Consider the following 24,347-nt stretch of genomic DNA (forward strand, 5'->3'; position numbering starts at 1 on the left):
GAGGAGGGCGTGCAATCGTAACTTATCTTCTTGGAAAGGAGTGCTTCCATATCGGTGTCTGCAAATGGTGAGAAGCTCAATTCGCCTTCATGCTTGAGTTCTTTCGACTGCATTTATTATACACAGCAGCAATATCATACGATAATGTCAATTATATTCGGTGGTGATGACGCATTAATGCACGCAAGCAGGCTAAAGTTGTCAAGGAGGGGCCGTGGGGTGCGAACGCAGGGAATGCGTTCGATACAGGTCGTGTTGACCGCTTTACCAAGGTCAAGATTTACCATGGAGATGTAATATACGGGTTGGAATTAACCTTCATCGTGGGTGGTAAACCCCAACCCCCCATGCTTATTGGAACCAAAAAGCGCGCATCCCAAGAGGTATACATTTTTTATTAACATCTATGAACTCGCATGTACATGTACAAATTTTCTTGTGTTTCAATGCATGTTAGAACAAAAGCACATCACTCTTCTAGGAAAACCATCTTATATCTAATTGCTATTTTTCTGAGAACAGATAAAGCACTAGAAGAGTTCCAAATTCTTATTCTTTTTCCTCTGGGTTTCATTTCTAACTCAGCCAATGATCGCTTGTAGATCACCCTCGATGAGGACGAACACTTCATTTCCATCTCGGGATACTTCAAACAAATGTTGGGAAACGACATTTTCATAACACAACTTACTCTTACCACCGATGAATCCAGAAACGTAAGTGCTGGCAATGAGACGGGCAATCCTTTCTCCCTCGCTTTAGAGGAGGGAGGTCGCATTGTGGGCTTCTGTGGACTTGTCGGTCAACCGACTGTCGCCGTGGGAGCCATTGCGGTGTACTGCTCCTTGGCTGATTCCTAGATATGGATGCACTAGTCCGTGTAGGGTTGCTGCTACACATATGCTATACTAAATAAGGAGCAGCAGTTGTCGTCATCATCGTTGTCTTTATTGTTGTTGTCCCCATCGTCATCCTTGTTGTTGTTGCCGTCGTCATTATCGTCGTTGATGTTCTTATCCTCAAAGTATTCTTAAATAAATTATAAACCACTTGTCGGTCTACTATGATATGTTTGGACTACAATCATCCAGTGTATTGTTATCCAATTCATCAAGTGAAATGGGAACAAGAAAGAGCAATAAAGAGAAGAAAGAATGTGCAGGTAACTAGAAGGAACATATAAAACTATGTACTCAAATTGTATATAAACCGTTTAAGTGAGATCTTGGTTGTCCAAATTGGGAGCTGATTTGGAATCAACCGAGCTCCCTTTCTAAAGTCAATACCAAGTCAAACTTTACGGACACCAAGTGAATCCACACCTTTTTGGCCAATTGGGCAGGTTGTGGCTCTCTATGAGCTGATCCGGCCTTGTGCGTTGTTGTAGCGCTCCATGAGCCGATTCGGCCTCGTGTGGGTTGTAGCGTTCACAGTGTCGATTCGACCTAGCACCTTGTTGTAACGCTCTTTGGGCCTATTTGGTCTTGTGCATTGCTGTAGCGCTCCATGTTATGGTTCGGCCTTGCATGGGTTGTATGGTCAATTTGGCCTTGTCGGGTGTCCATTGGAATATTGCCGAGAGATCATCGGAAGTTCGTCGGAAGATCGCCGAAAGCTCACTGGAAGAAACTAAACTAACCGGACTTGATTTGCTTAATTATATGTCTTAAGAATCACAGTTAGTATACAATTAAAGTTATATTTGGGAGGTAAACCCATCAATTCTGTTAGGGGCCAATTGGGCCTAAAGTTAGGCTGGTTTGGGTCGGATTCAAGGCCCACCCAGGTTGTTGGACCCAGTCTGGCGATGGCACCGCAGGATTGGGGCATTGGCACCTCCTGGGACACAGTCTCCCAGGAGGATTGGGCGATCGTATCGCCGGCAGTTATTACCTGCCAATGGTGGTATCGACTGTCAGGTGGTGGTAACGCCAGAGCTCGGTCTCCGAGCTTTGTTAGGCAGTAGTATCACCCAATAATGGTGGTGGTACCGTCAGTACCCCAGAAATCTGGGATGAGATAATTTTTTTCTCCGATTTTGAAGCCATTGGGGCCTAAAAATACCCCACCTTTTTTCTGCATGAAAGGGTAACAAAGTGCAATCGAAAGTGTGAAAATTCTAAGTGTTTGGGGTGTTAAAAGTTTTGCAAAAGTGAGAAGAGTCCTCTCCTCCCTCTCTTAGCTTTGTAACCCTCAAAGAAAGAGGAGTGAGGCTTGTAAGAGTTATCTCCTAAATCCGATAAAAGGAAAAAGAGCTGTAAAAGGTGGTTAGTCTTCGCCTATTGAAGGAAGGCCATTAGTGGACGCCGATGATCTTGACGGAAGAGGAATCGGAAGTGAATGTAGATCACAACGACCGAACCACTATAAATTATGATTTGCATTTCTATCTGTGCAATTTACATTACTGCAAACTTCCTTAACTTTCTCTTTACACTCTTACGAACGCTTTCAAGTTTAATATCTTTCCGAAACAGATTTAATCGAAACGAATATTTTTGGAAATCAATGATTTTTTTGCTATACTAATTCACCCCCCCCTTAGTGCCACTCTTAGATCCTAACGGGCCATACATTTTATTGCATTAATTAAAATACATACATATATTTCAAAATGCTATTTTGTGCGGACTTCTGATTGGATCTTTTTTTTATGGACATGATAATTGACATTTTTTTTAATTAGAAAATGACCTTACATTCTGATACAAGATTATGATATAAACAATATGGATTGACAAATATAGAATGATATAGAAGATCATGATTTAGGCAAATATAAAATGATAACTTTGTATTTTTTACATGTTATAATTCTCAATCAATCTATGATTCGAGAATCAAACACAGATTTAACTGTATAATTTGAATGTATGTTTTGAACACATGATTGATGGAAATCTCTCTCTCACTACCTATATAAATACACGTTACCTCAATGAATGAACATATAAAACTATGTACTCAAATACGCCCTATCACATATATTTAAAAATGCTATTTTGTGGAGACTTCTGAGTGGGTACACGAACCAAAAGTTTTATTTTAGGGACATATTAATCGATATTTTATTCATAGTAAAAAAAACCTTTAAGTCTTACTCGTGTAATGATAGTCGGGATGATGCCCATATTGTTTCTTGTATTAATTAAAATTAATACATCTATTTAGGAATGCTATTTTGTGGAGACTTGTCTGTGGCTGTGCGAATCAGTCTTTTTATTTAGGGACAAGTAAGTTAACATTTTATTCGTATTAAAAAAAGACCTTAAGTCCTACTTGTGGAATGATATTATAGAGGATGGCCATACTAAAATACATGCATATATTTAATAATGTTACTTTGTGGAGAAGGTAGTGGGTGCGCGCGTGACCGATTGATATTGGGAATTTTTGTTTTTAGGGACATGCTAATTTATATTATATTCACATTAAGAAAAGACCTATGTTCTACTTACGAAATTATAATACGGACGATGTTCATCATCAATCCCAGGAATAGTTGTGTTGTATTGCAGCGATCGAGGTGTACCCTCCAAGCCAACTTGTCTGTGAGTCTCCAAGCTATCATTATAAATACTCCCATTCCTTCGTTACGGGAGGAGGGCGTGCAATCCTAACATCTCTTCGTGCTTCCATGTCGGTGTCTGCAAATGGTGAGAAGCCCCATTCGAAAGAACTAAACATGAAAGCGAATTGAGCTTCTCACCATTTGCAGACACCGATATGGAAGCAGCAAGATATATATTCTGCTTTACTAAGGTCAAGATTTACCCAGGAGATGTAATCTACGGGTTGGAAATAAGCTTCGTGGTAAAACCCAACCCGCCCCTGATTATTAGAGACAAAAAGCGCACATCCATAGAGGTATATATATATTTTATTGACATATTTGAACTCCGATATACATGTACAAATCTTCTTGTGTTTCTATGCCTGTTAGAATAAACACACACAAACTCTTCTAGGAAAACCATCTTATCACTAATTAATATTTTCTGATCAAGAACAGATAAAGCATTGGAAGAATTTCGAATTCTTATTCTTTTTCCTCTGGGTTTCATTTCTAACTGAAGCAATGATCGTTTGTAGATTACCCTTAGGCCGAACACTTCGCTTCCATCACAGGATACTTCAAAACAATGTTGGGAACCGACATTTTCATACCATTTTTCTTTTGAAGTAGCTGAACTTAATTAACTATATCAGAAGATTAACACTCCTAGCATTGGAATGACTGAGACTCTCTAACTTACCTGATCAATCAATTGACAATCTCGTTTTCCCCAACAGTTCAACAAGACATTTCTAATGGACCTCAATAGATTATACACGTCAAAACAGTTCAACAGTGCTACAATATGAAGAAGAACATGTCTAATGGACACGAGACAGAATAGTTGTGCAACAAGACATTGATGAGTATTTGTGAATCTGATTCCATGTGTACTTGTTGGAATCCCTCCGAGAGAACATCAAAACTGTTATGGCTTCACAGTGCAGCACCTCCCCTTCTCCAAAATCTGTATTCGATAAAAAAAAAAAAATTAGATTAACCATCCTCATTTCGTAAAATAAAACCAGCACCCCCACTATGGTCTCCTCCACTGAACTATCACGATTTGGTTGAACTCCTAAAGAGGATGGGACCATCAATTCTTCTACATATTGCTATCAGATAATTTAACCCTGACATAAGCCAAGACTGATCCCACAATAATGTGAAAATTTTGTTTGAAATAGACAGCTTAGAGTTATTATACAGTACCTAATTATGCGCCCTTCAGATCCAATATAACCCAGGAGCAGTAACGACGACCACCCGTAAGCCCCAGCTCACCCCCCCAACTGTAATAATCCCTCAACAATCCATTCACCTGTACACCATATAGGAGCAGAAAGATCAAGGTACAGTTTTCGATCCAACAGCTACCAAAAGGATATAAAAGAATTGGCAAAAGAAAAAACAATGCTCAAGACCAAAAACTACGCGCCATCATTCCGCTTGGCCAACAAAGCCGCTCAGGTTAAAAAGGAGAAAAACATAGGAAGATTTCATGGATACAACAATCCCATTTAAATCAGGTCTCCAAGACCAAAAATCATCGCATTACGTAGGAAAAAGATCTACTTAGGAAATTCTCGATACTAAATCCTACCCAAAAACCAACCTAGCTTATCAACATCCAAAGTTCCATCCCAAATAAAATTTGTAATCACAAGAAAAGATTTAAATACAGAAATATTAACCAAATAGGCAAACATTTTAACGGGGCACGTAAAATCTAAGGATCATCCATAAGACGAATAGAAGAACAATTACCAATAAATTTCATAAAGACACCACGAAGATACTCATGTAAAAATAATTTCCAACACCAATTAGTATTAGCATGGGAATTAATGTTCCACAGGTCCACCAAACCATATTTAGCCCTAACCACCATAAACTTAAAGGCAGTCACAATCATTCAAGTATAGGAAAATACACTAACCCTACATGGTCAAATTCATCAAAGAAAAGTCCTTAATTCCTTAAACCCCCATCTTGCTTAGGAAGAATCACCTTGTCCCAAGCAATCAAATGAAAACCCTTAGACCTATAAGAGTTAGATCGTAGAAAATTCCTCACAGTTTGAGTGACCCAATTCAAAACTGCACTAGGCATCCACGTAACACTCAAAGAATGAAGCAGGATAGAGTTGACTCCTATGGGCAAAATGATGTTGCTGACATGATGGAGCCACAAGGTCGACTTGATGAAGCCACATGGCCAACACACCGATTCCTCATGGCCAGCACCTTAGTTCCACATGGTCGACACGATGGAGCCACGTGGCTGACCCCCCAACGCGACCTTAATGCCACGTGGCTAGACCCTGGGCCTCACGAAAGCCAACATGTTGGCAGTGAATGACCTCCACATGGTGAGCGTGTTGACACCCTGCAATTCCACATTTCCTGGACAACTGGTTGCCTCCACCATCCAATCTACACGTGTTCGGAAGCTACCCAATCCTAGACTTGGTGTGGGTCAGTGGCATTACACCCGAGATCGACGCCACATGTCTACATGAATAGTGTAACATCCAAGTGTAACGGTTTAGGGCAACCACTATAAAAAGGGCTCCATAGATATGTCGTGTCACGACATGGTAACAGATAATTTATTTGACTTGTTCGACTTATTCACTAACTTAAGCATCAGAAGAGCACTGTCGTGCAAGCCCCAATATAGTTTTGTAGGATATGGATGACCGATAAAGAACTACTTGGGACTAGCTCGAGAAAGAGACTAGATTAGATTCGAATCAGCTTCCACATTGGACAATGTGACCTAACAAGAACAGAGTTAATCAATGTGATGTGAACTGCCGATGACAATAAGGATCCATGCCAATGTCCTAAGTGATCCATAACAGGTTGAACCAACAATTTAAGCTCAGATTTAACAATACGCCTAGGAGAAATCAGAGTGCCCAAATACCTTTATAGGATCTCTTAAAGCAAAAAGGTGAGATATCACCCCTAAAACATTTATCATTAAGAAGAAAGGATAAGATCAACGAAATAAGAATACAAAAATGCAAAGAAATAGGGTCTCCCTACCGAATGCCTCAATTACCCCTAAATAATTGAGAGGGTAGCCCATTCAAGAAGCAAGCAAAGAATAAGGTAGATATACAAGTTTTGATCCAAGAAATAAACTTGCAGGATACTTGGCAAGCTTCATGGTAAGCCTTCTCTATCAATTTTAATCTTCATATATGGATTATGACCATTTGAATTATAAAGTGAATGTGCCACCTCCTAGGCCACTAGAATATTTTCATCAATATATCAACCAACTTAAATGCAAATTGCTCCCAAAAAATAAGGTAATCAAGATGTGGTTTAATCCATTTGGTCAACACTTTGGCGAGAATCCGATAGTTAACATTAAAAAGAGAAATTGACCTAAAATCCTTAATTTCATGGAAGTTTTTAGATTTTAGGATAAAAACCAAAAAGGTCTTGACCCAATCATTGGGAAGAATAGTGGTTTAAATAGGTGCTCCGGTGAGGAGAGGTGAGGCTCAAGTGACTCAAGTTTCAACTAGGAGATGCGCTTTAGTGAAGCGTCGCTTGGGCGCTCGTCTGTCCCCAATTGTCAGACGCCTCAGGTGAGGCCCATTTTAAATGAAGCAATCGAACTAGACATTTAAGTCTGGTTCAATTGAAAAATAACTAGTTAGTTTGATTGAACCAACTAACTACTTTCTATTACTGTACCCTCAAAACCCACCCCTTGCACTCTTGTGCAACCCCGAGCCATAAACCCTAGTGCAGCTTCTGCCTCCACCATCAATGCTTCCTCTACTACTACCTCCATCGCCGACACAAGACCAAGGCTTCCTCTGTCGCCAACGAACGGGTTCGGCGACCTAGCCTTCGTGCACAATTACTTCCGTCGTCTCTGGTCCCATGTGCAACTCCTTCCACTATCGAGGGAGAGTACCATAACTTCCTCCGCCACCGATGGACACCTCTGAAGCTTCCTCCGCCCACGACATCGCTATCCATAACTTCCTCCATTGCCGCTACTACGTCCACAACTTCCTCCGCCACCGCTACTATCATTTGAAGCTTCCTCCGCCACTGCTACTATCGTCTGCAACTTCCTCTATCACCATCATCGTCCGAAAGTTCCTCCATCACCACTGCCCTCTCCTTCCCCCACTTTTCACTATTGGTGACTCTTTTCTCTCTCTCTAACCACTGTTAACGGTTCTTTTTTTTTCCCTCTGACTATTGTTAACAGTAAATAATATATTGTTAATAATAGATTGTTAACAAATGTATAAATCAATCTTTATTTAGATTCATAATATACTATTTAGATTTTAACACTACTAATCTATATTTATTTAAAACTATTATTAGGGATTCAGGATTAATAGCAAATATATAAAGCAATTTAGAAGATTCTTCAAAAAATTCAAGAAATGATCCTGCTTGGAAATATAATTATCTAAGGGATCCTAAAGATTATAATGTAGTTACTTGCATCTTTTATGATAAGACTACTAGAGGTGAGGATTTTCATACAAAGTAGCATCAAGTAAGGAATTTCAAGAATGCATCAATCTGCAAGAAGTGTCCATCTCATGTAAAAGAAGAGTTATTGACATATATAACTGAAAAAAGATACAAAGGAATAAATCTTAAGAGATTTTCCCGGAAGATAATGTTGAACATATTAGAGATGATGATGAAGATTATCCTGAAAGTGTCAATACAAGTGGAAAAAGAGTATATAATAAAAAAGAAAAAAAAAATCATAGTTATTAAGAAAAAGGGACCGATAGACTTATATATGTATCAAGAATCACAGAAGCAACTAGGACAAGCAGGAGAAAAATTAAGACAAACAAATATAAGTGATGTTTGTGATAAGAAAAATAAGGGGGGATGAATAATTCAACACATTGCTCACTTCTTCTATCAGGCTGGCCTTCCTCTTAGTACTTATGGTTTATATAGGTTTAAGGAGATGATTAAAGCTATTAGAATATATGGTGAGGAATTAAAACCTCCAAGTTATCATGAGTTATGAGTTTCATTATTGAAAAGAGAATTGAATTATATAAATGACTTGTTAAATGACCACAAAGAATCATAGGTAAAGCATGATTGCTCTACTATGTCAGATGCTAAGATCGATAAGAGATATAGGAGTATAATTAATTTTATGATCAATTATTCTTTAGCAATCATGCTTATGAAGTCAAAAAATACATCTTTTATGAAACTTGGAGAAAAGATATATGAGTTGCTTGATAAGTTTGTGAAAGAAATTATTGAACGAAAAATCGTTTAAGTTATAACCGATAATGGAAGCAACTGTATGTAGCTGGTTAGATTTATCTTTTAAATTATTTAATTTTTTAATTACTCTATGTCTCCAATTTAAATGAAAGAACTATATGACTCCTAAGTCTTATTAATTCTATTATTATTCGTCGTAGGTGGTAGGGCATATTATGGATCATCCTATGGGGACCTGACCCCCACCACATCAGCCTGAGCATAAGACCACGAGAGGGAGACAGTGCCATGGTAGATGCGCCACCGATTATCCGAGTGACAATGATCATCTCCTCGCGCCATCTAGCGCCTCGCCAACCAGTCCCGCCGAAACAAGGACTGTTCCGGGAAACCCGGGACGACGTCGCATGGTGCCGTCCCACGTATCCCAAACAACAACCCCTAGGAATTACGATAAAAACCCCTCGCCAACATCTGACGAGGGGTATGAGAACATTAGCATACCACAGACTTGAGCTTTGGAGGGGCCCAAGTCAGGATCATACCCTATCCTGACCTAGGCCTGCGCGTAGGAATCCAGGTTCAACAAAGGCGAACGAGTTCGGGAAGAGGCACGTCCTCACCAAGTTCAACCTCGACCCGACCGACTGAGACCTTCGCCCTCAGGACAATCGTGGACGTCGGTAGTCGGACTAAGTCGTGTCAACCACGCAGTCACAGCTCGAGGTTCGCGGAACGAACATTTTGGGCTAGAAGGAGGGTCGTTGTCGTAGGAACATTTTGCAGACGACGAAGAAGCTTGCCTCACTGAAGAACCATCTGCGATCTACAACACCCACGGGCCCAGAGGGCAACCGCCAGCCACTCAGAGGGATGCGGGCGTCGTAACCTAGGCGCTAGATCGCTACTAGTGCCTATTCAACGACCCCCGGCTCTCCCCTCTTGGAGATACTATGGGACCCTTGGTCGTCTCGCCCGAGGCATTCCTCAGTCTCGCAAAACTAAGTGCAAACCTTGGCTAGAATGATGCAGATAATCGCCACACTTATTCCGCAGCTCCTACAGTTAGTGGCTCCTCTCCTGTCCCTACCCACTTTCACCTCACAGCCACCCAATATCCCTCCAACCAACCCGGTGGCACAAAACCCGACCCACAACGAAATTGAGGAGCGAGTCGGGGTGAGAGGCCTGAGAATGCCCCCCGACCGAAGCGCACCTACATCCCACCAAGTACCGCCGCCATATCCCGAGCCCGATACCCTATCATCGGACTCGGTGGATGACTCATTTAGAGTCCAGCTATCTACAATGAACTATCTCCTGGACGAGTTCCAGCGAGAGTTCCTTAAGTCCCGAGGCGAAACCGGAGAAACCAGCACGGGAAGATCCCCTTTCGCTCAAGAAATCCAGGATAAGCCTGTGCCGCTCAACTTCCGACTCCCAACACTGGAGACCTACAACGGTGGTTCCGACCCAACGGAAAACGTTGCCGCGTTCTGAGCTCAGATGGCTCTTTATGGCACCTCTGATGCCCTGATATGCCGGGCATTTCCCACTCCCTTAAGTGGGCCAGCGGGGACATGGTTCAGTCGACTGCAGCCATCCTCGATCTCGACCTTCGACCAGCTCGCAAGAGAATTCGAACAAAACTTCTTTGCCAGCATCCGACCCAAATCCTCCATGACCACGCTCCTCGCGTTGTCCCAAGGCGATGGTGAATCACTCTCTCAATTCATCGCCCGCTTCACCAACGAGATCCGAAGAGTCCCAGACGCTCACCCCTCCTTGGTCATACAGGCGTTTCTTATGGGTCTACGACCCTCAAGATTCTTCTGGTCTCCAATTGAGAGGCCCCCCATGGTACTCCCAAGATGCTCCAGGGCGCCAACCAGTACATTGCGGCAGAGATTTTGCTGGTTGGAAAGAAAGAAGACAACAAAAGGCCGCGAATGGAGCAAGGCCGAGGAACGATCTCGGGCCCACCTACGGTGCAACTTCGAAGGAGAATTGATCACCCCAAGATGCCACACCCGAGGCCCCCTCTTCCACCCTTAAACGCTTCTCACATTGAAATCTTTCTCCAAATAAGGGAGAAGGGACTCCTGCGAGAACCCAACCTAGTGAAAATTGCTTACAAAGATCGATCTAAATATTGTAGGTTTCACCAGACTATGGCCATGACACAGAAGAGTGTCGGAACCTTCGGAACCAGATTGAGGAGCTGATCCAGAGAGGACATCTTGGGCGCTACCTCAGAAAACCGAGAGAAGCATCTCCATGCCCCAGCAGCCCGATCGAGAAGCAGATCAACGTCATTATCGGCAGGCCGGCCTCCGAAGGCAACAGCGCCACAGCACGGAAGGACTATGCACGTAGCACGATGGAAAAACGATTGAGATCGGAGCTCGTGCCCCAGATCACCTTCGGAGCAGAAGAAGCTGAGTTCCCGAACCACGATGACGCCCTAGTGGTCTTGGTCCGTATCACCAACTCACAGGTAAAGAGAGTAATGGTCGACACCGGAAGCTCCACCGATATTCTATTCTTCGAAGTTTTCAAAAGGCTCGGCCTTGCGGAAGGAGATCTCTCCGCACTGGCATCATCGCTCACGAGATTCACATGGGATTCCGTCTCCCCACTCGGGACTACCTTGCTCCCCGTTACCATCGAAGAGGAACCAAGGACAAAGACGATAATGACCACCTTCATAGTGGTCAATTTGTCTTCTGCCTACAACGTCATCCTCGGTCGACCAACCCTCAACAGGCTGACCACCTACCACCACGCCCTGAAGTTCCTGACCTCCTCGTGGATCGAGGTGGTCCGAAGAGACCCGAAAGAATCCCAACAATATTATTTGACGACGGGATTCTTTTGAGGCTGAAAAGGCTACGATCTGCCCAACCTGCCTAGGACCCCCGCAACAACTTCAAAGCGCCAACACACCCGGAGCCAACGGAGCAACTGATCGAGGTACCCCTAAGAGAAGGCTGACCCAACAAGGTCGTTCAAGTTGGGACAACATTGCCAGAGGCAGACCAGATACAGCTTGTTAATTTCTTGAAGGAAAACGCCGACATATTCGCGTGGTGCTCGGAAGACATACCCGGGGTCGACCAGAAAGTCATGCATCACCACCTTAACATCCGCTCCGAGGCCAGTCCTATGAAGCAAAGGCCGAGAAATGGTGAAGGCATGGCGAAATAACGAAGCAAAGGACTAAATAGTGAAGCAAATTTTCTCAGCCTTTTCTTCATAATGATCCAAGGACGATCGTTATTATAAAAGTTAGTTTAGATTTGACAGCTAAATCTTTATTTAAGGTCAAATCTAACCTACTAAACTTTTAGTCTGTTTTTAGAGAGATTTTTATTAAGTAAGAATTTTCTAAACTTACCTAATTACTTGACCTTGACGCATCGCAGCTGATGGAAATTGAGACACACGAATCACCGCTTGTGTCAGCCACTAAGAAGGCTAAAACGATAGAAACAGAGCCCGCTAAGGCGATCATATTGTCTGGCACCACATCGTTGGGAACGCCCGCCCAAGCATCGACGAATGCCCGTGCACTTGCAGACTTACTATGCAGAGAGCAGACTCGTATCGCTTTGGATGTTAACACTATATATCTGAAAAGATAACAGGAACGCCATGAAATTGGATTACGACGTCACGTTGGAGTAAAACGCTTCGAACTTCTCCTTTTGGAGATTGATGTTGGTGTAAAACGCTAGCTTTAGCATTACAAATCAAATACAACACTCAAGCGATTTTGAAGAACACAGAGATTGCAATTGAGACTAGAGAAATTGTTCCCTACATCGTTGATATATGCATGTCAGCTTTATATTCAAAGCTGAGAAATATGCATAAATCATACGTTAAACATGCGTCACGATACAGTGCAGCACCTTGCTATACCAAGGATATTGAGTTGCTACTAACGTTCGCTTTGGCTATTTAAGAGTTTGGATCTTTTGAAACCCACAGCATGATGACAAATTTTGTCGTCGTACCTACGTAACCCAAAGGTAAAGAGAACAAAGGTCGGAGTGAATCTACCTTTCGTATGACCGAGTATCAATCGTATGTGCCCACTCTTAAAGAACTTGGAATACGGTGTAAATCAATAGATCCTCATCAATAAAGTGGTTAATCCTGGTGGACCTACAAATTAAAGAATGAGCATCACACCTCAGACTTAGCCTGTGTTTTTCGTAGCTCCATTCTTCTTCGGGTCCATGACATAGTGCCAGGAATCAACGACAATATGAGCCAGGTGGCATCTCTCTAAAACGGGTGCCGAAGTCGATCGCGTCTTTATGATGCAAGATGATATCTTTGCATTCCAAATTAGTCTCATCTTTAATCACGAGAAAAACGAAATGAAGTACAGCACTGAAATCAGAATAGTGATTTCAAACCTCAAACTAAAGAATGCGCATCACACCTCAAACTTAGCCCATGTTTTCCCACCATCGCACTATTTTAATTTCAGTGTTGTATTCCACAGCATTTTTCTCGTGACTAAAGACGAGACTACTTCGAAATGCAAAGATATCATCTTAGATCCTAAAGATGCGACCGACTTCAGCACCCGACTGAGAGAGATGCCACCTGGCTCACATGTCTGTTCATTCATGGCACTATCTCACGGACCCGAAGAAGAATAGAGCTACTAAAAACACAGGCTATGTTTGAGGTGTGATGCTCATTTTTTAGTTTGTAGGTCCGCCTGGCTGAACCACTCTTTTAACGAGGATCTTTTGATTTACACGGTATTCCAAGTTCTTTCAGAGTGAGCACATACGACTAATACTCGGTCGTACGAAAGGTAAATTCTTTCCAACCTTCGTTCAGTGTACCTTTAGAATACGTAAGTATGACGATAAATTTGTCATCATGCTGTGGGTTTCAAAAGATCCAAACTCTTGAATAGCCAAAATGAACGATAATGGCAGCTCAATATCTTTGGTATAACAAGGTGTTGCACTGTGTCGTGACACATGTTTAACGTATGATTTATGCATACTTCTCAGTTTTGAATAAAAGCTGGCATGCACATATCAACGATGTAGGAAATAATTTCTCTAGTCTCAATTGCAATCTCTGAGTTATTCAAAGTCGCTTGAGTGTTGTATATGATTTGTAATGCTAAAGCTAACACTTCAGTAAGACAGTGGCGAAATTCGCTAACATCAATATCCAAAAGGAGAAGTTCGAAGCGTTTTGCTCCAACATGATGTCATAATCCAATTTCATGGCGTTCATGTAATCTTTTCAGATATAGAGGGTTGACGTCTAAAGTAATACAAGTCTGCTCTCTGTATAATAAGTCTGCAGGTGCATGGGTATTCGTCGATACTTATGCGAGCATTCCCAACGCTGTGGTGTCGGACAATATGATCACCTTGGAAGGCTTCGTTTCTGTCATTTTAGCCTTCTTAGAGGCTGGCACAAGCAATGATTCGTGTGTCTCAGTTTCCCTCAGCTGCGATGCATGAAGGTCAAGAAATCAAGTATAGAAAATTCTTACTTAATAAAAATCTCTTTGAAAATAGATGAAAAGTGTAATAAGTTAGATATGACCTTAAATAAAGATTTAACTGTCAAATATAAACTAACATTTATGATAACGATCGTCCTTGGATTATTATGAAGCAAAGGCCGAGAAAATTTACTTCACCATTTCGTACTTTGTCACCATTTCGCTATGCCTTCACCATTTCTCGGCCATTCATAGGACGAGCCAACGTCGGATGGAGCGCACCCGCGAGAACTCTTAGGCCGCTGACCCATCAAACCAAATCCTTCTCTCAGCCTTGAGAGTTGGCCATCTGGTGCTGTAGGGGGCCCCCAGCTCCTCCTCCGCAAGGTCGGCCATATGGAGGGCTTGAAAAGGCTCCCCTTCGGAGCGAGCCTGGATGCGACACAATTCCCGCATCGACTTCGAGCGAACTGTCATTCTTTCTGAAGGACCTTCACTATGAGAGCTGGCACGCCCCCTCTCCTGTGTGCACACCGAACCCTCACCTTGGAGGCCGCCACCCGACTCACCCATACCCGGGGTCGCAACTCCACGGTTCGTCATGCCTTCCGTTACCTTCCGAGTGCCGACCTTGGCCTTCTTCTTCAGCCGACCTGCCTCCGGTTCCCTAGGCGACTTCGACCCTTACGCTAGTGTGCTCTTTTTCAAAGGAACCCCGGGGCTGGATCCTTCACGCTCCCGAGTCAGCTGCGCCACGACCGAAGGGCGTGGAATCCCCTAAAGAATCTGGAGGTTCACCATTTCTGTGAAATAAAGGTTCGATTAATAAGACATCAAAAGTAAAAAAAGCACTACGGGCATGAATCTGATCGTACACCTAGGGGTTGGGGCTTAGTCCTGCTTGAACCAGCCACTCCTCGGTCATTCCCCTGATGGCCCGAGAGGAGGACAGGATCTCTCTCAATCGCTCCATGCGCTCAGTCTCTTCATGTGAAAGAAATGGGGGAACGTTGTTAATGGCTCGGGAGGTCCATCCGACACAAAACCCCCACCCCCGACTACAACTCACAAAGAGATGACAGGTCTTCCACCCCTTGCACATGGGTGCCCCGCTAATCTTAAACCAACTTCGGGCGGTCAAGTAATACCCGCCTGGCCCCTTGCACAGGCGAAAGAAGGCTAAGAAAAGGGTTCAGGCAGGTTCAATCCTTGCTCACCAACACTCCCCGAGAAAAACCACTAAATAACGCCAGGAGTTCAACGCCATCTGGGATGGTGAGATCCCCCACCAACGGAGGCATTCTTCAATAATCGAGTGCAACGGGAAGCGTAGCCCCGCCTCTAGAGCATCCATGGTCAGCCCGAACCCGTTAAGAAACGAATCATAAGGACGCTGACTAGGACGCGAAGCGCGAAGTCCATAATTCTTTGGGATACTGTAACAATCCCGAATTAGACCTAAAAGGTTCTCGATCACCACCAAATTGAAATAATGCCACGACCTCATCACTTAAAGGGCCGCAAAGGCCTTCGAATCCGCAAGGGGGCGAGCCGCCCGACGAGGATCTGATCACCTCCACCCTAGAACTACCGGAACCCAAGTTACTGATCTCGGAAACCGACGGACCCAAAGAGGAGGAAGACGAGGAAGACAAAGACATCCCGACCACAAAATACAAAGCAAGGATCCGAGGCGTGAGCAGAAAAAACGACGATTGAACAATGCCACTGCATTCCACAAACAGGGGTTTATAAAGAAGAAACACACCACCACAAGCCGATGCTTGGACTCCCCGAGGCAAGAAGTAATGTCAGAGTCTAATTTGGCATAACTCCCCATATCCCCAGATACGTCGAATTCCCACCAAAAATCCATAAGCCGCCAAAAAATTCCCGCCAGAAACATGTAATGAAGCATGAACGAGTTAAGTAGCTTGGCCAACAGGATCGATCTTTGCCCGAGTCACGTAACTTGGCCAGCAGTCGCACGAGTAGTGTCTCATCCAATCAGTCTGTCAAGTGCCCGAGTTAAGTAGCTCGACTGGCAATCGCATGAGCAGCATCTCATCCAATCAATCCATCCAATGCCCGAGTTAAGTAGCTTGGCTAGCAATCGCACAAGCAACGTCTCATCCAATCAGTCCATCTAGTGACCGAGTTAAGTAGCTTGGCTCGCAATCGCACGAGCAACGTCTCATCCAATCAGTCCATCCAATGCTTGGGTCGAGTAGCTCGGTCAGCAGTCGCACGAGCAGTGTATTGTCCAATCAGCCCATCCAGTGCCCGGGTTAAGTAGCTCGACCACAGGATCAGTCTTTGCCCAAGTCACACAAGTCGACCAGTAGTCGCACGGGCAAAGCCTCATCCAACCAATCCCCCTAATGCCCAAGTCGAGTAGCTCGGCCAACAGAATCAACCTTTGCCCGAGTCACGCAACTCAGCTATCAATCGCACGAGTAGCGTCTCGTCCAATCAGTCAATCCAGTACCTGAGTTAAGTAGCTCGGCCAGCAAGAACAGCCTTTGCCCCAGTAACACAACTCGGCCAACAGTCGCACGGGCAACGCCTCATCCAACCAATCCCTCCAATGCCAAAGTCGAGTAGCTCAGCCAACCGAATCAGCCTTTGCCTGAGTCACACAACTCAGCTAGCAATCGCACAAGCAGTGTCTCGTCCAATCAATCCATCCAGTGCCCATGTTAAGTAGCTCGGCCAGCAAGATCAGCCTTTGCCCGAGTCACGCAACTCGGCCAATAGTCGCATGGGCAATGCTTCGTCCAACCAATCCCTCCAGTGCCCGAGTCAAGTAGCTCAACCAGCAGAGTCGGACAGGGAACTCATGAGCAATGCCTCGCCAAGTTGCTACTCGGCCACCGCTTTACTAAACCAACCGTGCCCTCAGCTCCTCAGGAGGACCCAGAGACACGACTTATTGGGGGGGAGAAGTGATAGGACATATTATGGATCATCCTATGGGGACCTGACCCTCGCCACATTAGCCCGAGCACAAGACCTCGGGAGGGAGACAATGCCACGGCAAATGCGTCGCTGGTTATCCGAGCGACAATGGTCATCTGCACGTGTCGTCTAGCATCGCGCCAACCAATCCTGCTGAAACAAGGATTGTTTTGGGAAACCCGGGACGATGCCGCATGGCGCCATCCCATGTATCCTGGATAGCAAACACCCGAAGGTACATTCGCCACTCTAGGGGTCGGTCGTACGACCGACCCTTAGGAGTTATGATAAAAACCCCTTGCCAGCATCTAACAGGGGGTATAAGAACATTAGCAGACCACTATCTCGAGCTTTGGAGAGGCCCAAGTCGGGATCATCGCCCATCCCTACCCAAGCCTGTGTGCAGGAATCCAAGTTCAACAAAGGCGGACGAGTTCGGGAAAAGGCGCGTCCTCACCAAGTTTAACTTCGACCCGACTAACTGAGACCTTCGCCCTTAGGACGATCCTGGACGTCGCCAGTCGAACAAAGCCTTGTCAACCACGCGATCACGACTCGAGGTTCACGGAACGAACAGTAGGTAAATAATTTGAAACAAAAATACAATACTTATATTGGACTCCATGTGTGACACATTACGTTGATTTAATGTTGGAAGATATTAAAAAGACTCCTAAAATCAAGAAGACGTTAGAAAGGACAATCTTTGTTGTTAGATTTCTCTAAAAACATACTAGAACTTTGAATATGATGAGAGAGAACTCACAGGCAATAAGGAATTGGTGAAATAATGATGTCAATCGATTTACTATATCCTTCTTCATATTAGAAAGAGTGCATTGTCAAAAACATAACCTGAGAAACATGATTACCTTGGAGAAATAAGTAACAAGCAAATGGGCAAAAGAAACAAAAAGTAAGAGGGCCGGTTATATCATCTTAATGTCATCGTTTTGGAAACTTGTAATTTACATATTAAAGGTAATGAATACTCTTGTTCGAGTCCTTCGATTGGCAGATAATGAAAAGAAACTTTCAATAAGATACATTCATGAGGTTATAGATAGAGCAAATGAGACAATTCAGAAGTCTTATGATGAAAATGAAAAAAAGTATAAGAAAATATTTATAATTATTGATGAAAGATGGAATTATCAACTTCATCATCCACTACATACAGTGGGATATTATTTAAACCTAAAATTCTTTTACAAAAACACCTCAATTAAGTTTAATACAGAAGTTGTAAATAAGTTATATCAGTACATTACAAGATTGGTTCAAAGCCTTGAGGTACAAGATAAGATCATACATAAATTGTCTTTATATAAAAATATCGATAAGATCATACAGGAATTCCAATGGCAATTCGATTTTGGACAACTACATCCTTAGGTATTAATAAATTTATACAATTAATTTTATACATAATATATTATTGTTAATAATAAAATAAATTTTATAACTGAATGGTGAAGTTTATTTGGAAATTTTACCTTAAACTTACAACAATTGATAATCAAAATTCTTAGTTTAACATATAGTGTTGCAGGTTGTAAACGAAACTAGAGTGCGTTTGAGCATGTAAGGATCATATATTATTTCAATTAATATACTTTTATATAGATATATTAATATAATTTTTAATTATATGACATGATAGATTCCTACAAAGATAAGAAATCAGTTAAAGCATAAACGATTACATGATCTTTTAAATATAAAGTATAATAAAAATTTAAAAGATCATCATGATTTACGAAATAACATTGATGCAATCTTATTAGAAGACATTGATGATTCAAATGAGTACTTTATGACGAAATGGGTGCGAACTTGCATAACACCGAAGACAAGCTTATATTTGAATATCACAGCTAGAAATGGGGAGATATGTTAGGAGACTCAGGTGTTAGTGAATTACAGACATATACAAGATAGATGACGAAGAAAAAAATGAGTATAAAAGCCTCAAGCTCATCTTTTACCATTGTCGAATAAGAGGAAATATATTTTAATAAAAATGGACAAGAGGAAGAGAAGGATGATGATATATTTAAGAATAACGATGTTGATTTTGATGATGATTGAATTTGATGTAAACTTTATTATTTTAAGTCTTTTCATATTTTTGTTATTAAAATATAAATAAGTTAATATCATATTTTTATTTATATAATCATATTTATCAATTAAATTATATATTTTTTATATTTTAAATTTCAGAGCCCCTCGCTTCGTTCAAACAAGCGCTTAGTGCCTCGGGCATTTTGGGACCTTGATGCCTTTGGCGCTTAGCACTTTTTAAATCACTAGGGAAGAAATGCATGATCATGAAAATACTAAAAGGCCTAAATTATAGAAGTAGAAATAATCTACTAGTAAAAATGATGTAACTCAACAATCAAGTTATTAGGCCCCGAACACTTATTTAACCCAAGAGAGACAAGGCCATCCCAAATCTCACTCCTGCTAGAAGGACCCACCAAGTGATTAACATGCATAGAAGATAACCCCATATTGTGGGTAAACAAGTTAATAAATAGGGAGAAATCAATACACCCATTAGCCTTCCAAAGATCATAATAAAGTGACAAATTTAATTCTAATGGTCATCAGATCAGTAATGATAGAGGAAGCAGACTGAATATGATGGATAAAGTTATTTCTTCTTCTAACGGACACAACAGAGTGATAATACTAAGTATTTGGATCACCCTCATTTATACATTTAGTTTTAGCCTGAGACCATCATTTCAAATTGAACTGTCTTAGGAGGGCAACATGATTATAAGGAAGACAGGTCAAGTGGATGCCATTAGGGTCACTCAAATTGCAGGTAACCTCCCTATTCTCTAGAATGGAAATCTCCTGTTGGGTACGCACAAGGGCATCCTCAACGCAAGACAATTCCTATTTCAGAAGGATAAAGGCCCTCTATGTCTACTGAAATTAGAGGAACACTCAATCATAGGGGATCTAGAGCAAGTCTTGGTGGGGATCCAAACATTTTGGATGATATCACTAATCTCTCTACACTCAACCCACAAATGGTGGAATTTGAACATTATCGACGAAAAATTATGTCGCTTAGACACACACAAGAATCGAGCAATGGTCAGAGCAAGCTCTGGGAAGGTGGCAAGCAATTGAGTTACCAAATAGATCCGACCACTGACGGTTAGCAAACGCACGATCAAGATGGACTAAAACACAGCACTGCCTTTACGATCGTTGCACCGTGTGAATTTGGGACCAATGAAACCCAAATCACATAATGCAGCGTACAATAAAAACTGGTTAAACTGCCTCACCGACGCAGAAAACGTAAAAGGGGTACCCCCAGTATGTCTTGAGCACAAGAAATACAATTATAGTCTCCACAAATTATCCATGGAAAATCATTTAGACCAATTGCACCAAGAGAATTCCACAGTAAGTTTCGATTTGTAATAGAAACTCAAGCATAAACACCAGTTAAAATCCACGGATGTGAATTCATAAATCTGACCGCAGCATTGAAGTAATGAGAATGGATCGAAAGCACCTGGGTCTTGACAAATGATGCGTTCCATAGCAGCGCGATGCCACCAGAGGCTCCCGCCGACGGAAACTCGGTAAAGCACCAAGAACGACCCAGTCTCCTTGCAACCCTCCTAATCACTGTCTCGTCCGAATGGGTTTCCTGCAAGAGCACCATGCAAACGCGATTACTACGAATGGAGTATTGAAGAAAATCTAACACAAGTTTTCTCTTATTTCCTCTACAATTCCAGCTGATAATGTTCGTATCGGAAATAGGGAGAGAAGAAACGCTAATGAGCAGAAACACTAATGAGAACCCACCCCATGAGAGGCCTTGGAGCCGCAACCCTGTCCTCTCTTGGGCTTTAGCAGTGAGATCATTGTGCTGACATTGGCCTTGGCCACCTCCTTACTCCCCCTCTTCCCCTGCACAGGAGCAGAAGGGATAGAATATACACCCTCCACCTCAACCGTCGGCGGTGGAGGAGTGAGATCATCAAATCCAATGACGATGCCGAGGCACCACGATGCTAGACGAGCCAACACAGGCGGTCACAACAGCCTGCCTCGGGCTCCCCATCAGCACCTGACGCTTCGCACCAGGCTGGGCTTGACTCAGCAACGGCATCTCCACGGGTTTGGGTACCACTGGAGCACGTAAGCTGAAGCAGACTCCAGTTGACAGCCTCGTGGCCTCCAGTTGACTCGGCATCTGTTCCAACGAGCCAGCTGGATCCGGGTGAAACCCCATCTGCCTTGGGTTCCCCCAATCGCTCCACCTGAGTAAAAAAACATCATTTGTCCTCGAGCCCCCTGCACAGTAATAACATCCAGGTTCCCCAGAAGACCATTACACCACGTGCGCCTCACGTGTGGAAGAAGGAACAGCCTCCGCCGCCACTGCCAATCCCCTTCCCAGCGCCGGCACAAATCTCTTCCTGGAACCACGCCGCTGGACCCTAATCCAAGGTACATAAACTTCACCCTCCACCGTCGGCCGAATATTCCCACTAGTGGATGATGCCAAAGTGGGCACCAGAAGGGTTCCCTCGTTTCCAAGGGCATCCAACCTCTGGACACCAGCACTCTGCCTCTCAACCAGCCTAGTAGAGCAATCCGACAGCTTGTGGCCAACACAACCACAACGAAAGTAGAGAAAGGCAAGTTATTATACGAGCAACCTCGAAATACCCGGTCTGGGCAGCACCGATCCACACTCGTTGATGGAGGGGAGAAGAAAGATCGATCTCCACACAGATTCTAACAGAGTGACCACGTTCCAATTTCAAAGACCGATCATCGATTTTAATTGGGCGACCCAAAGCCTTCGTAATGCCGGACAAACATTCGCGATTCCAATATTCAAGGGGTAAGTCGGGAAGTTGAATCCATACTGGGGAAGATCTCGGCATTTCTGTCATGGGATTGAAATCCGGACGCCAAGGGAAAACATGGAGAAACTGTCCCCGGAAGGACCAAGGTCCGGCGGTAATAACTCTAGGAACATCCACCTCGGAATGAAACCGAAATAGGAAAAAAAAATTCATTAGGCATGTCTAAGATCAACGAAGGAGCAGAAACAGTCCACGATCGATCTCCGAAAAAATCCTTCAAAACCGGAAGAGGAGGCGATCGAGCAAGAAATTTACCAACTAGGCTATAAATCCATGGCTTACGCCATTCAGTAATACTCTCTAAATCAAAAGCAGCAGCAACATCAGAGGATTGTTTAATCCGATATAAAACAAGAACAAGGAAACTCTTCCCTTTCTCGGCCGGCAAACAGATCCACCCAAGACATGATCCGTGGGCCAGAAGAAGTGGCACGGGAATCTTGAGGCCCTCCTTTAGAGCCATCATGCTCTTTCATTGGAGACGACGGACCCGGAACCACCGACCACGCATGATCGCCTACCTCGTTACCATTCGGCAGCATCATCCACCTGAGGAGCCGAAGGCTTCGAAGAGGTGCTCTCGCCTCAGAAACCGGGGCCTTCTCCAGTGATGCATTCCGAGCTTGCGGGGCTTTCAACGCAGAGTTAGTTCACAGAAGAGGGCACTTTCAAACTGGAAGTGGGTTTCAAGGGAAAAGTTGGTCTTGTGGAAGGAGAAGGACTCGAAGAGGAGGGCGGCAGCATTGAAGACGAAGACGAAGGAAACGACGTGGAAGACAGGGGGCACGTGAACTATAGGGAGGACGGTTTAGGGGAGGAAGACGAAGGGTTTCCCCCTACGCCAGAAGGAGAGGGATGCAGAGCGTCTCTCCAGAAAGAGGAGAGGGATACGTTTCATTATTACACAAGTTACTCTTCCGACCGATAAGAACCAAAGTGTACGTGCTGGCAAAGAGAGGGGTTCTCCCTTGCTGTAGAGGGACGTTAGATTGTGGGTTTATGGCTAATTACATATATTTCTGTAATTAATTATTTTTAATATCTTAATTTTTATATTAATTATATTTAAGTTTATTATTTTAATATTTTTTATTTTTTAAATTTTAATACTATAAAATTATTTTTTTTAATCCCATATAAGAATCTTGATTCCAATATAATTTTTTAAAATGTAAGAACTAAATAATAAAATAACTAATTATAAGAGATAATCTATAGTCGATAATCTGATTGTTATTGTTGAAGCCATTACAGTATACTCTCATTTCTAAATACCGATGTACATTAAGGAGCATAAGTTGTCATCCTAACCCTTATTATTGATATTATTGTCATCATCCTTATTATTATCATCATCATTATGATCATTGTTCTTATCCTCTAATATTCTTAAATAAATTATAAACTACTTGTAGATCTATTATAGTATTATAGTATGTTTGGACTAAAATCATCTAATGTATTATTTATCCGATTCAAATTAGTAAGAAAATGGAGAGTGTTTGGTGACTCAAGGAGAACTGGATTAGAGTTTATGTATATAAACAGGAGATTAAGTCATGAGCTTGTTAGGATTGGTAAATAGTTTTATATATTTTTGTAATCTATGGCCATGGAACAATGAATCTTAGCATCCATGGACTTTCTAAAAAAATAAAATATTAAAAACTAAAGGTTAACTATTTTATAAATATCTCATGTACCATTTTGATAAAGAGCAAGATGTAAAAAATTATTTTAGATGTATGGATTTTTCAATAGAAGGTCTCGAGATGATGATAAAAAGAAATTCTTCGAAATATATATGAGAGAATATATAAAGAAATTTGTGATTGATTTAAAGTTATTTATAATTGATTTCACATAGTGAAAGATTTGATTTTGATGGTGTATATAGATAGGAAGTATCAAACTATTTTAAACTTGCATCGACTTTATGGTATGTTGTTTGATTTTTTTTTATTGAAGTCTTCTCTTCCCTTAATAAGATCAACCCCATATTTTGATTGTTGATCTTTGAGATTTTCCTTTGATTTCAAAATCTTATCTTTCAAATAGAACTCACCCTATTATTTACCATCAGATTCTTTAGTTATTAATAATAAAAAAATCATATTTATTTTATTTCACATACATGGATATTATCAATATACATATATATCCTCCATGGT

At 42.4% G+C, this 24,347-nt stretch overlaps 1 protein-coding gene and 1 long non-coding RNA gene across 2 annotated transcripts; one reads left to right on the plus strand and one right to left on the minus strand.

Moving 5' to 3' along the window:
* On the plus strand, positions 1-1,061 carry LOC135594964 (uncharacterized). The gene is made up of 3 exons (XR_010480242.1): positions 1-67; positions 192-383; positions 603-1,061. It is a non-coding gene; the product is annotated as an uncharacterized LOC135594964 (long non-coding RNA).
* A 3,091-nt stretch (positions 1,062-4,152) lies between these two features.
* LOC135595448 (uncharacterized) lies at positions 4,153-23,588 on the minus strand. Its single transcript, XM_065086355.1, has 4 exons — positions 21,104-23,588; positions 20,805-20,942; positions 4,769-4,877; positions 4,153-4,523 (listed from the first exon to the last, which is right to left on the minus strand). The coding sequence occupies exons 1-3, from the start codon at positions 21,161-21,163 to the stop codon at positions 4,773-4,775; spliced, it is 303 nt and encodes a 100-aa protein (XP_064942427.1). The 5' UTR covers positions 21,164-23,588; the 3' UTR covers positions 4,153-4,523; positions 4,769-4,772.
* Between the last annotated feature and the right edge of the window lie 759 nt (positions 23,589-24,347).

Source organism: Musa acuminata, chromosome BXJ1-10 (genome assembly GCF_036884655.1).
Source record: "Musa acuminata AAA Group cultivar baxijiao chromosome BXJ1-10, Cavendish_Baxijiao_AAA, whole genome shotgun sequence".
NCBI classification, from domain to species: Eukaryota; Viridiplantae; Streptophyta; class Magnoliopsida; order Zingiberales; family Musaceae; genus Musa; species Musa acuminata.